Source organism: Brachyistius frenatus, unplaced genomic scaffold, assembly GCF_029030835.1.
Source record: "Brachyistius frenatus isolate BFR_SWC_R1_liver_20210118 unplaced genomic scaffold, ASM2903083v1 Contig_142, whole genome shotgun sequence".
Lineage (NCBI taxonomy): Eukaryota > Metazoa > Chordata > Actinopteri > Embiotocidae > Brachyistius > Brachyistius frenatus.
In genome coordinates, this window is record NW_027210741.1 from 571,889 (window position 1) to 585,310 (window position 13,422).

Here is a 13,422-nt window from a genome sequence, read left to right on the forward strand (position 1 = left end):
AAAATATTTAACCCACAATTGTATATCTCCTCTTTATCCACTTCTGTTCCCAAGAATATTCTCCAGGAAAGTAAAACCACTAGCAAGAGCTTTTTCCATACCATCATTACTTCAGTAGCTGTTCAAATGTCTGAAAGGAAGGAGAAAGTGAGTGCACATGGAAAGAGACGAAAAAGCTCCAGAGCTACTGTATACTGCTGTGCCAGAGTGACAGATGGTGTTAAACAGACCTCGGTCCAGTCCTCACTTCTGTTGGACAACACGGCAAGTCCTCTTCATCGGTGAAAAACACGATCAGAGTCTGAGAAAACAATAACAAGTTTGAATTAGAGACAGGAAAACAGGTTTTAAATTCTGCTTTTCCTCACTACATACAAACACCTTGCAGTCATTTGGTAATGTGGAAACTGGTCTTTCTTATATGACAACATTTTTACAGGTTTCTTCATATACTGTAAGGGGAGATAATAAGAACATACATTTTGCTTGTGTTTCAATTTATTTCTAATTATTAGGCTACACTTGTCATGTATCATTGGAGAAATAATAGAGAAGCAAAATAAATCCTCAAACTTCCTTGATTTCCCAGCATGTCCCTTTCATGTTCCCTTACACAAGCTAAACATGTTTTGGTGATTCTCTTTGGTGATAACACACTCCATATCATTAAACCCATTACCTCGGTAAAAGTAATGGACTACCCAAGTGTTTTATTATTGTGGGCAGATAAAGTGGGAGAAAGTGCAAGAGGCAGGGTTGAAAAAAGAAAAATTACAAGATTGTAAAAAACAATGCAAAATAAGCCGACATATCCAGACAACTCTGAATTCAAAACTTTCCCTGCTTCTTGAGAAAATATAAAACGACTGAATAGGAAAAGTGGAAATTAGCCAATTTCCCTTGTTCCACTACTTCACAGTGAAGCAGATGCTCTGAAATAAGTCAATATAGCAGAAGGTAACTAGTGCTTTGGCTGTATAATCACATCTAGAACATGTTAGTAGTACTTGGGAGGCTATTATGAGTCATATTGTCACTGATGTATGCTGATGTCAGCTGATGCTGATGTGAAATAGTTTGTGACACCCTCATTCTGTATATAAATTATTTGTCCGCCTCTTTTTCATTGGTGCATCAAATTAAGACCTGATGACGCTGCACATATTCATGTACTGCCCTCTGTTAGAAGACGGGTGTCATGTAATCGGCCATGTTAAATGCTTTGAGCTTGGAATTCACAATCTTGAAAGTTTACGAGCTCCCAGTTACAGTGAACAAAGCAGTAGACCCTATGGAAAAAAATAGCACTGGATTCTATATTTCCAATGATGCCGATGGTAATTTTTTGAGGTTATCTTTCCATCTCTATATCCCAAGTCCGTGATGACTTTACCAGATTTATTTTCTCACTGCAGAGAGCTCCCCTAAAAGCCACAGGAGACAGTTTACAGAAGAACTGTGTCTACAGGATGAGCTGTAATATGATGAAAAAACACATTTTTCTGTGTAAATCGATTGAGTACGCCTTTATGACTTTGTGGATTTTTAACATTGAAGTTAAACAGTTTAACTTTATTGAACTCATCATCAAAACTGCATCACTTGATTGAATTGAGTGATATTTAAAAGCAATGCTGTGAGTTGCATTAGCAATAATTACACGCACATGATCTCGTCAGCAAAACAGAAGAAATTATAAATGCTGTTGCACAGTATTGATGAGATTTACTAATATTTAATATATAAACAAATTACACTAAATCCGCAAGTAAATCAAGCCCCATAAAATACTTCAGATCTTAAGATGTCACTTTCTACATTTGCAGTACATTTACAGCAACAATTTCAGTGGTATCCACAGTAATGTGAGACAATTGGACTCATTTCTGTGTGGGAATTGTTTAGTTGTTGGGTCTCTCTGTATAATATTGTAAAGTTCTGCTGTAAGGACTTGAATGTGTTAAGTGCCATGAAATAACCTGTGTTGTGATTTGGCACTATATAAATAAAATTGAATTGAATTGAATTGAAATTTCCAAAACTCCCCAGAAAACAGAAAGCACCGTTAATCTGTTTTAGCTGCAGGACAGCTCTTTATTATTTTCTGCCTGATTGTCTGCACTGACGTCCATGAGGAACAGTGGGATCTGGGGAGAGAGAAGCAAATGACTCTGATGTATCAGAAATGATCAGAATCGAACAAGGAGTTTAAAATGAACCCGGCGGATGTCTTGCCAGAAAAACTCCTTCAAACATTTACGTATAAAGTAAATTAATTCAAGCAAATTAAGTTTATCAGTATTCTACCACCCTTATGTGCCCAAGTTCCTTTTTTTTTTTTCTGGAGTTATGTGAATCCCAGACAGATGAGTAAGCCTTTATGGAGGCTACTGGGGAATTAAACAAATAAACTACTGTTTGTAGACCGGTACTGTAGGCAAGAATTGACAAAGGCCCAAAAATGGACCCTAATGAACATCACGCTATGTAAATACATGATGAAAATGCATTGAAGAATTGTCAGCAGACTTGACTTTTTACTTATTTTTGAGAGCATCAAAATCACAAAATGTCTTCAGAATTATGAACTGTATGGGCAATATATGACCTTATGAGAAACAGTTGAAGTGCATCGACCAAGTGATTCAGAAACTAAATAAGTACCAACGGCACATAACCAACAGGTTTTCTGGATCTAACTTGTCAGATATAAATATAAAGAGCATCAGATGGTGGATGACAAGGAGCAGAGACACAAGTTCCAGAGTAAGAATGACATGCCTCCAAAAATGGAACATGCCAATACCGAGAGACATCCAGTGGCAGCAACAAGCTTTTAATTTCTCAAAAAAAAAAAAAAAAAAAAAAAGCTAGAGATGAGAGAACTAGTGCTATAAAACAGGTCCTTTAATCTTGTTTTGAAAATGTTTGGGAAATAAAGCTCACGTGACTTTTCACTTTTTGCATGATTAAAACTCATCTCAGGACTGTGTGGGCACACGTAGACTGAATAAAATCGAATTTCATTCCCCTGTAAGTTAATTGCACTTGTTAAAATAGGATTGTCACACAAGAAAGAAGCCTTCACTCATGCGTAACAATAGCTCAAAGCAATGAGGTGTCAAATGATTCCGCCAACGAACGCATGTTCACCGCGTACCCGCTACGCCTAAAGTATGCATACACACCCATGCACTAATTATCAATCAAACTTTAAAGTGAATATGGATGTAGCGATTGCTGCAGTACACACAAGTACACATTTACATGAGCCGCAGCAATCGCCACGCCTATATTCACCTTAAAGTTTGATTGATAATTCGTGTATGGGTGTGTATGCATACTTAGTAGGTACACGGTGAACGTACTGTGTTCTTTTGGCTGAATCACCTAAAAGTGCATGTGTGATGTCACATACATAAAAACGCCACACCTGTCTGCTGATGTGCTGCAGCGAACGCCTGCACGCCTGACTTAAAATTTACTGTAGGCTAAATCAGTAAAGCTCATTGTGTTTGAACTCCTATGCAATGAGGTGTTGGTACCTGCTTGTGTACGTACAACCACGCTCCTGTACTGGGAAACCAAGTAGTCCACTGCTCTGGAGAAAATAGCAATGAGTTTCATCAAATATCATGTAGTGGCCTACACTTTCATCCTCTGCTCAAGATGCCCAGCAAAATTACACACAGGTGTTTATAAATATTGTTGGTCCTCTCATTGCCCAGGATTTTCTGTTGATTTTGGGATTGAAAATATCCTAGAATTTAGATCTACATGTGGCTTATTTCCCTGTTGTACACACTGTTGTCATGGCAACGTTAGCTGCTCGAAACACCCAGCAAAATAGTTATAAGGCTTTTACAGTTTCACAACGTCTGCAAGCACTTTTCACAAAACCGTCCCACAGCTTCAGCCTGAGCAGAGTTAAAATCTAACACGTGACAAAGAAAAACGTAAGTAGCTTTGCTTCTTCAACATGATGCTGTCATAGTTACAGGAGAGAGAGGACCCAATGCTCGACACAGGAGGTGGAGGTTGAAGCAATTTGCAAGCTGTGCTCGCATATTCTGCAGGTCTCCAGTAAACAAAACAAAAACACAGGGAGCAGGCAAAAAGGCAGAAACTCACGAGGAGAGTGGTAAACTGGAAAGCAGTGAACTCGTGAGGACAAGCAAAAACACGAGGCGATCTGGCAACTGAGGAGGAGAGACACACACACAGGGTCTGATTGGCCGACGAGACACAGGTGGGCATACTGGCGGGGAAAAAGACAGGAAGTCATCAAAGTAAAACACATGGGGTGAGTGTTTACAAAATAAAACAGGAAACAAAACAAAAGGCTGAAACATGACATATGACTTTTTTTTTTATTATTTTTTTTTTTTAACTAGGCAATGGACAATATCAGTTTAAGCAGGGATTTAAGAGTCCACAGACTAATAATAGATATACATAGCCTACCAAAATATATTGCAGAATTTGAATTTGTCATCAAGTTGACAGAGCGGAAAGTGAAGCAATTGCATTTCTAGAGTGACTGAAAAGCTCCACATTAGTCAGAATAAATTAGAAAATGTATTATAGCTTATCGTGCATGTAGCCGACCAAAATAATTTAAAAAAAGGAGTTACATACCCCTCCTTTTACTTTGACCAAGTCTGTTATGGTTTCACAATCCCACTGTGGCCTTGTTGTGGCAAAACCATGGTAATCTACAGTAAGATGTAACAAGAGCTTTTAACAAGAGCAGTCGTCTCCTTCAGTCTCCTCAGTGTGAAGGACACGAACAGGTGAGCCCGCCAACGGTTTTGTCTGATGGCCAATCAGAGCTCACATTACGTTTCATCTCAGATTAGCAAAGATTTGCCACAACTGACTAATGCTTTAATAATGGTCTTGATAACTTTATTTCTCACTGACTGTACTTCAGGGAATGTTTTTTGGAACTTGTGAAAAATTCACAGTGCATATGTAGGCTATTACGTCCTAATAAAGTTGTTATGGGTAAAACAGTTCAAATCCAACACACACGGACTTAGCATCCATTTTGGGTTTGTGTTTCTGACCATGTGATGAATGTGAACATCTTCATTGTTTTATTGACGTGGTCTTCGTTTGACAAACACACCAAGTTGTAAGATGATCTTTACCTTTAGGTAGTTGTCTCACCTCATCTACCATTTGCTGGTGGGTGGCATTGTCACAGTGATTAGCACTGCTATTTTTAGTTCAAAACACCAACCTAAACTTCTGCTAAAAAAATTATTTGTACAAGCCATTAAACTGAACAAGCTAAAATTAAAAAAAAAACAACTGTATATAGCCGCAACTGTAAGTTGTGCTTCTCAAATAAAACACTGACATTTGATTAATAGATATAGAAAAATAAGTACATCTTAACAACTTCCTCAGTTATTTCACTGAGAAAGTTATGAAATCAGCTGGGCTCAGGGGATTGTTGTGCATTGGGAGTGTGAGTAAGAGGGTCTAAAGCTGCAACCTTGTTTTCTGTGGGGAATGTACTCACCCTCCTCCTTCATTCAGACAGTAAGAAAGCAGAGAGGGAAACACGGGGACAGTTCTGGCAGGAGTCCCGGTCCAGCAGGGGAACACGTGAGGCTGCACAGGGAGAGAACTTAACCATTCAGCTGCAGCTTACAGAAGGTAAAGTCATCCGTTTCACTGTTTTGGTTAACCCTCCCGGGTTAAACAGCCAGCTCATTACATCTGGAGAATCACAACATAAGTCATTTAAGGGCACTTTATATAGAAGGTCTCACTATTTTACAGAGAACCCCAACAGTTCAATAGTTCCCATCAGATGAAGGACTCAACGACAGCTTTAAGAAAAAAAAATATTTTAACAGGAAGAAACCTCAGACAGAGCCATACTCAGAGGTTGGTGGCCATCTGCCTCAAATGGTTATCACAGGCATCGCTTTAGGGATGTTCTTCCTTCACACTCACCCAGCCCGCCTGGCTTCTCGTGAGGGGAACTACTGGAGAATGGCTAACACGGATTACATTGGGTCGGCCAGTGGGGCCTGATCAGCCTCCGCAGCTTGCTTTCTCTGGTGTGTGGCTGCTCTTCCAATTCAGTAAGCCTCACCTTCAATACTGTGAAAAGACTACATTTATTACAAATACCATTATAACTACAGGAGGCAGAGGAAAAACGAACCATTGAACTCACTGAGCAGGAGAGAGAAACACAAGCAGAGGAGAGAGAGAGAAGCATTTGCTAACTACAGCGGACCGAAAATAAGATAGAATTAATCATAAATCTTGCATCTGCTGTCCAGAGAGATTTAGTGTTTGGGAGCTAAGATTTATGAGCGAAGATAAATCTGTGAACAGCAACCCCACGTAGTGCGACAGCAAGAGGAAGTGAAACAATAACTTTAAGACGATGTCAGACAGGTTTTAGGATTAACATCTACAACATTTAGTAGGCCAAATGTCCTTTCTCACGAAGTTAATAAAAATGGAAAATAATTCATGGATCCGCTCCAAAATTCAATGGGTTCTTCCTTGACCCATGTTACGCTGTTCCACCAATCATGAAAATCAGGTGAGTAGTTTTTCTGTAATCCTGCTGGCACATATACAAACACAAAAAACAAACACACAAAGAGCACAGAAAACATATTTGCCTCCTTTATGGAGGTAAAAAGTACACAGAAATATGAGCAAATACAATTTAAAGCAACTTTATTGATGACAACAAATGAGTGAAAATGAGTAGTAAAACATTTCCATCTATTGCAGTCATTGTAGAAGGCTGATCATGTTTTGGGAAAGTGATTCTCAGCAACAAAATTAATTTTGTCGCAGAAATGACAAACTGGATGAAGTTCATTGATCATCTGGCGTACCTGTTGATGGCAGTCAAAAATGAAAACTTACAAAGACAAACTGCACACTTAATTGCCCAGTTAAGTGTTGAGGTAATGTGTAAAATACTGTTCAGATGAATGGGCAGAGTACAATCATTCATACATAAAATATGTACAGAGAGGTACCTGGACATCAACACTCAGACACCGTTTTTCTATTGCACACTATGATATTGGTCTAACTGCAACAGAGAACACTTGATTTAAAAGAAAATAAATAATGAAATCAACATGTTAATGATGAAGCACCTTGGTTCAAAGGTGATGCTTCAGACTTTAAATCAATTAAATAAATTAGAAATTAGTCAGTTTGGCATTTGGAGATGCAGACAATGGAGATGTAATCCAAAAAAAATGATACCGGCGTACTTGGCACCTCGAATCTGCAGCCTCAGATCATAAATGCTCTGTAACATCCTCAGCAGGTAAATTTTCACAATAAAGCAAATGTTCTGTTGGTATGAGCATGACATTTACAGTGTGATGCAGAAGTAAAATAAAGACAGAAACAAAGGCGAGCATAAGGTTATTTTGGCAACCTAAAAAGCACTTGACCGTAGCTGAATTGGGTTTAAACTTGAACTTCCCAACCCATGAGAGATATGAGAGATGGTGAGAGAGGAAAGAGACAAACTGTACGTCTGTTCACTTATAGAAGTTTGTAAGTTACCACTGTGTTTCCAAAATCGTCTTCTCGTGAAACCCGATATGTAAGGAAAGAGTTTCTTTATTTGTACCACTGCAGAAGGCGTTGCCAGGCATCTTGCTGACAGAAACCAGCATCGCTTCTGACTAAACCGATGACCAACGGGCCGATAGAAGCGTTCGGGAAAGAAAGTGCATCATATTTTGTCAAATACTCAGAAATAGCGCAACATTAAAAACAACACTCTTATAATAAACATCTGAAATATATATTTTTTTCTCACTAGTGCAACAACAGACTGGATCAAATAAAGAGAAACGGTATTAACCTGCAGGCAATCAAAGCTCTTTAAACATCTAATAATTTTCTTGCCACAGTAGCAGAACAGTTAAGAAGGCAACTTAATGATTGATGCGTGAACACAAACATGCCAACATTATACACATCGCTCTTTTTTTTTTTTATAGAAATAAATAGCTGAGTTTTCATCTTTATCCTCTTCTTAAATAATTTCCATCTCTATATGACTCTGATGCACATTTAATATAAAGTATCTAATACACAACTGCAATTTCAACACTACTGTTATACATAATATAATTCTCTATGTTTATCTTTCATTCAACTTTGGAGAGAAAACGCTTACAGAATGACGACCTGTAAACTTCAACTTTTCCACTCATAAGTATGACCTTAATATTATATAACATCAAATGTTGGTCATTTTTTTCCTTGGTTTTTGTTATTTTTTTTTCTTATAAACATTATGTACAGAGTAGCTGATAACAAAGGCAGGATTTTTTTAAACTAAAAAAAAAAAAAAAAAAAATCAACAAGTGCTTTGTGTTTTCTCTATTGTGTCAGCAACGTTTTTCACCTTTAACTCCCCAAACCTGTTTCCTTCATTTAAAGCGAGCGGACAATCAGTGTACCAGTGAAGGATAATAATATGTAGCACTGGAAGAACATGAAGAATTGGACATCCGCAAATGTTCTCACATATTGACCAGGAACATCATTACTACTATATGTAGTTACAAAAGTCCTATATATTTCTGACCATGAAGTAGAGACCAAAAACAGCAGCTAACAGCTTTGTTTATCAGCGAGTTGTTTTTTTGTTTAATTTAAAAGAACCCACATGACAAACAGCTCCTAACCACTCTTAAAAACTATTATTTTGCTCTGTTGCACTCTCCATCCACAAACAATAGATTCTATTGTGGAGACGAGGGGAGTTGCGCTATGATAAATGAGGTGTGCAACCTGCATCAAATGTGTGGCAAAAGGGAAAAGATGTCAGGTTCTGCCTGTTGTATGATTAATTTTCAAACTTGTTACAAAACTGTGCATGATATTTTTTTTTAAATTTTTAAATTTTTTTAAATAAAGTGCTTGTGAGCGTATGGGAGCTCTGTTTGAAGTGATTTAGTATTGCACTTCATAAAGTGCATTCTATTCATAAAGTTGGGGGGGGACTCACTAGAGAGGCATATTTAAAAAAAATCAATGCAGCAGAATGATTGAAATTCTGACTATTGGTCCATATCATAGGTCAAGTTCTAAAACTTCTGATTCCTTCCTCTTTATAATATCTCTTTTATAAGGCCCTATATGCCTGGTAAACATCAACATCTTCAACACATTATACCCACAGTTTATAGCCCAATTTTTCAGTTACAAATGTGATCAAAGCTTAGATAACCACCAGATCAAGTCTCAGACATTACAAGGCTCCTCCACAGCCATTGAACATGCAGTAGTATGCCACTGTTTTCACAGTCTGAGTGGTAGTGTGTGAATTATAAACTGATCTGGATGTATAAAATCAGTGGAACTCAGTACAGACACATGCACAGTGAGTGTGTGTGAGCACTACTGTAGGTATTGCTGCTTATACTTCTTGAAAATATCAACTGCAGCCAAATCATTTGCCTAATTTGATGCTGGAGACCTGATCGCTGGCTTCTGAGTTCTGCATAACAATACAAATTTGGACTTGTTTCATGCTGCAAAGGGTACAATAGTCACAGCATCTGTGTAAGAGCATGAAAACACCAGCAGAGGGTGGCAGAGCATGTTTGCTGATGCACACAAATTAAGATTGAAAAAGGGCCCAGCTATGACAAGTCTTATAAATAGGAATGGCACTGTTTAGTATGGTTAAGTATGAAACTCAGATGAGATACAAACACTACAACACCTGCAAACACCCGGGAACTTTGCTGTACATGAAACACGACACCATGTTCAGTAAGAGTTGCTTAAACTTAACTCAAACTCCAATAAGGCGAGTTACTTTTGATGGAAGCGATTACACATCTGCCTTACATGGTCCTTCTTCCCTCATTAATGGCACATCGGAGAAAACGCTCACCGGAATGAGGACAAAAGCTGTCACAAATGGCACCAGTAATATCAGATACTGCATCCTGTTCTCGCAGACAAAAGAAACACTACAATGATCAAAAAACACTGATTTCAGATTTGTGACAAGGATTTTGCTCATATGAGGAAGCAGAGGATGGTAGAAGAGGCAAAATGCATTGCTGTCATGCAGAAGACTGTCAAAGTGTGTGTGTGTGTGTGTGTGTTGCAGGGAGGCTGTCCTCGCTCTCTCCACAGTTCCTGGAGTTGGTGCAGCATATTTCTGTTCTGGGTGGAAGCAGTAAGTGTTCAAAGTTGTCCAGTTTCAACATACAGCAGTGCAGGACAGGTCAGCTGAAGACCAGTAATACTTTCACCAGATGCATTCATTCATTTGCGTGGACACAAACATAAAGCTCCTGTTAACCTTTGATTAAGAGAAGACGAGATCTCTTGAGAAACCGACCACCATGTTAAGTACTTCTGTGGAAAGTAGGCTTTATAATGGGCTCCTGCCCATGAGCTGTTGGTGTTGAAGGTAGTCTCAGGTCTACGTCAAGTTGAAATACAGCACTGTCACGGCTCCAGGTGTTTCAAGAAAGGGATCTGGCTCTGTGCAATGACACAATCCACTTTTATGGTGAAAGCAAAAGACGACTGAGAAAGAGTAATCTGATAGTTGCTGCGTTTCTTCAGTTTGTAAAGTTAAAACCGGCTCTTCATCTGATACATAGTGTCATTGTAAGTTCAATGGTCTTACAATATTTATTTCAAATGTCCAGTGAGTTTTTCTGTTTAGGATTTGTACCTCTGAAGAATGCACCTCAGTCCTGGTTCATCGTGGGGATCTTCTGTTGTTTCTTTTGAAGCTGCAGACGCGTTCAACCCCCAGAGGTGGCTCAAAACAGCTGGGTCTCTTTGATTGACTGGAGCCATGTTGGCACCTCTCCAAGACTTGAAGGACCTGCACGAAAGATGTTAGCAGAGACTGTCTGCTTTCACATGAAGGATTTTGGAGAAGCCGGGTCTTTTCTTAAGAGCCTGAAAGAAAAAGCCAGAGGCATCTCAGAATATCATTTTCTCAAAGGAGACCTGAGTATGAGTTTCCTCTGAATATCTTAAGACCAGATACTCAATGTCCACCTGTCTCATCATGCTTTTGTCTATTCTTCCATCAGCAGGAAGTGTATTCAGTAACAATGACTGTCTTGCTTCTGAATCTTCACCTCGACAGGACTTGTTACAAAAAAGGGAAACTTGAGGAGAGAAAAGTGAATTACAACAGTTTGCACCTTTTTGAGAGGCTCCTACTGTTAGCCCACCCACCATCTTGATTTTAATATCAAAAGAGGAACACACTGTAAACTGGCTCATCAAAACAAACCATAAATAAAAACCTGTGATTGCATAACACGTTACATCTCTGTTTGTGTGTGGTGAGCTGTAAGAATGACTGGAGCCTCTTACAATGAGCCTCTGAGTTATCTGCAGCACATCAACAACCAACCATCCCTGGGACTCCAAGGGCTGAGTCATGGTTTAAAATGGTGTGTAATTGTGTTAAAAATAGATGCATCGTATCCACCAAACACCTATTGGCTGAACTGTTAGTCATGTGTATACAGTGGTGCAAAACTCCAAGGACATTGAGGACATGATGGCAAAAAAAGAAAATAAATTCCTGAGAAATTGCTGAACAGACCTTCGTTAACAGAGCTACCTTTCCTGTGAACCATTACCTTCTCACAATCAACACCGCAATGGATGAATGGCAATGTGGTTAGTAAGACAGTAACCAAATTGTAGCCTGTTAAATGTTCTTTATTTATGAGTTTACAACAGATTAGTAAATATTCTTATCTGAAAAATTGTAAGTTGAGCCTGGTTGTGGACCAGTGGTTATAGGCTTCAATAGGTTTCGTTCTCATATAAATGTGTAGCTGAAATGTAATTTTGTGTGTTAATTGTTAATGCCTGTACGTTAGTCAAATAAAGCGTGTATGTGAAGAATGTGATGTGAGACCCTAAGTTGCTCTTACCTGCAGCTTGTTTACCATCTCATCAAACAGTTTTCTAGCTTCTGGGCTGTTGGGGTCCTCAAAGTAGTCTTCTATACCGATCTGAACCACGATGGACTTGAGGTTGCGGCAAACACCTACATGATTGAAAGGAGGATCCAAGGAACATTAGTATTCAGCTGATCGAGGTGTTCCCAGACCAGATTGGTTTCTTACATTTATGAAATTTAAAACACTAGTTTTGCTTAGTGGTCTTGAAGTATGTGAAAACAGACCTCAAGTGACAACACAGTCAGTAGATTGATGTCATAAATAGTGCACTGACATGTTTTGCTAAGAGTTACGCTCTTGTTGTCGTGACTTTTCCCAGGTCACAGCAACAGGTACATTGCAGTTAATAGTCAAGTCAGTTAGTCTAATACTGTTTTGAATAAAGTAGGTTAAAAACGCACTGTTGAAGTGGAGCAGGGCTTTTGGGGTGACTGGTGTGGAGGTGAGCACCAGCATCTCCAGGCCCTTCAGGCCCTCTCTGCAAACCTCTGCTGCCACCTCCTGGTTGATTTCACTCACGTGGTCCAATTCTAACACCTGCAGGCGCATGCAGTTCCTCGCTGCACAGATGGGGAAGATAAAGAAGGAGAATGTCAAAATAGTATACAGCAAAGGGGACAGTAAGGCATAAAGACTTGTTTGCATATTTATACCGACTGAACTACACACCTGTGAAGAATATATGAATACATTTATTTTTTAAAGCTGAAATAAAGCTAGGACAAGCAAGAAAATGAAACATTCATGTAGATTCAAATATCAAATATAAGAAAAATACACAGAAAACTTTAACATGAATGCAGTTGAGATATTTGAAGCTTGTTATAATAAAAAAAAAAAAAAACGTTTTTCTCCTCTCAATGTGGCTACAATAATTACATCCGTCATTTCACTGCTTCAGTACATTCAACTGAATGAATGATTTAAGAGTGTGACGGTATTAGAATTACACTCGTTAATAATTTATTTACATAGCTGTAGCTAAAATTAGTGCTGTGGACTCAAGTACAAGTGGAATTATGATTCTTTAAGCAGCGTTTACCCAGTGAGGCCAGTCCTTGAATCCCACATCCAGCCCCGCCCACACCAAGAGCCCGGAGGTGTGGCCAGCATCTTCCAATGGTCTGCAGACATCGGTTACTGAAGCGAGCAGGTTGTTGGCTAAAAGAAAAAAGCATTCATTGATTTTTTGGCACGGTTAAAATAACAGAGGTTTCAGTTATAACTAGTTTTAAAAAAGATACTGTATATTTATTTCTGTATATTACCATGGGTGTAGTGGCGCCACCTGTAGGGAAATAATGTCCCTACAACCTGCTCCAAGGGCCCAGATTACCTCCTGTCCAACTGGATCTGTGGCACTTCTGGAGGTAAATATGCATAGTTCATGTCCATATAACAAACAATATAATGTACATTGGTGTATGATTGAAATGTAAAA

The 13,422-nt window shown here is 38.8% G+C and overlaps 1 protein-coding gene across 2 annotated transcripts in view; it reads right to left on the bottom strand.

Annotated features, from left to right (window-relative positions):
* Positions 1 to 6,697: 6,697 nt before the first annotated feature.
* fbxo41 (F-box protein 41) overlaps positions 6,698 to 13,422 on the bottom strand; it is a 52,803-nt gene continuing 46,078 nt past the window's right edge. The window contains exons 10-14 of one of the 2 annotated variants that reach the window (XM_069715388.1): positions 13,250 to 13,342; positions 13,024 to 13,142; positions 12,383 to 12,541; positions 11,952 to 12,067; positions 6,698 to 10,953 (exon numbers count right to left, since the gene is read on the bottom strand). In XM_069715388.1, coding sequence (XP_069571489.1) covers positions 10,891 to 10,953; positions 11,952 to 12,067; positions 12,383 to 12,541; positions 13,024 to 13,142; positions 13,250 to 13,342 — 550 coding nt within the window. In that variant the 3' untranslated portion in view covers positions 6,698 to 10,890. Of the gene's footprint in view, positions 10,954 to 11,951; positions 12,068 to 12,382; positions 12,542 to 13,023; positions 13,143 to 13,249; positions 13,346 to 13,422 lie in introns of both variants that reach the window. The other variant, XM_069715387.1, reaches the window with a different exon arrangement.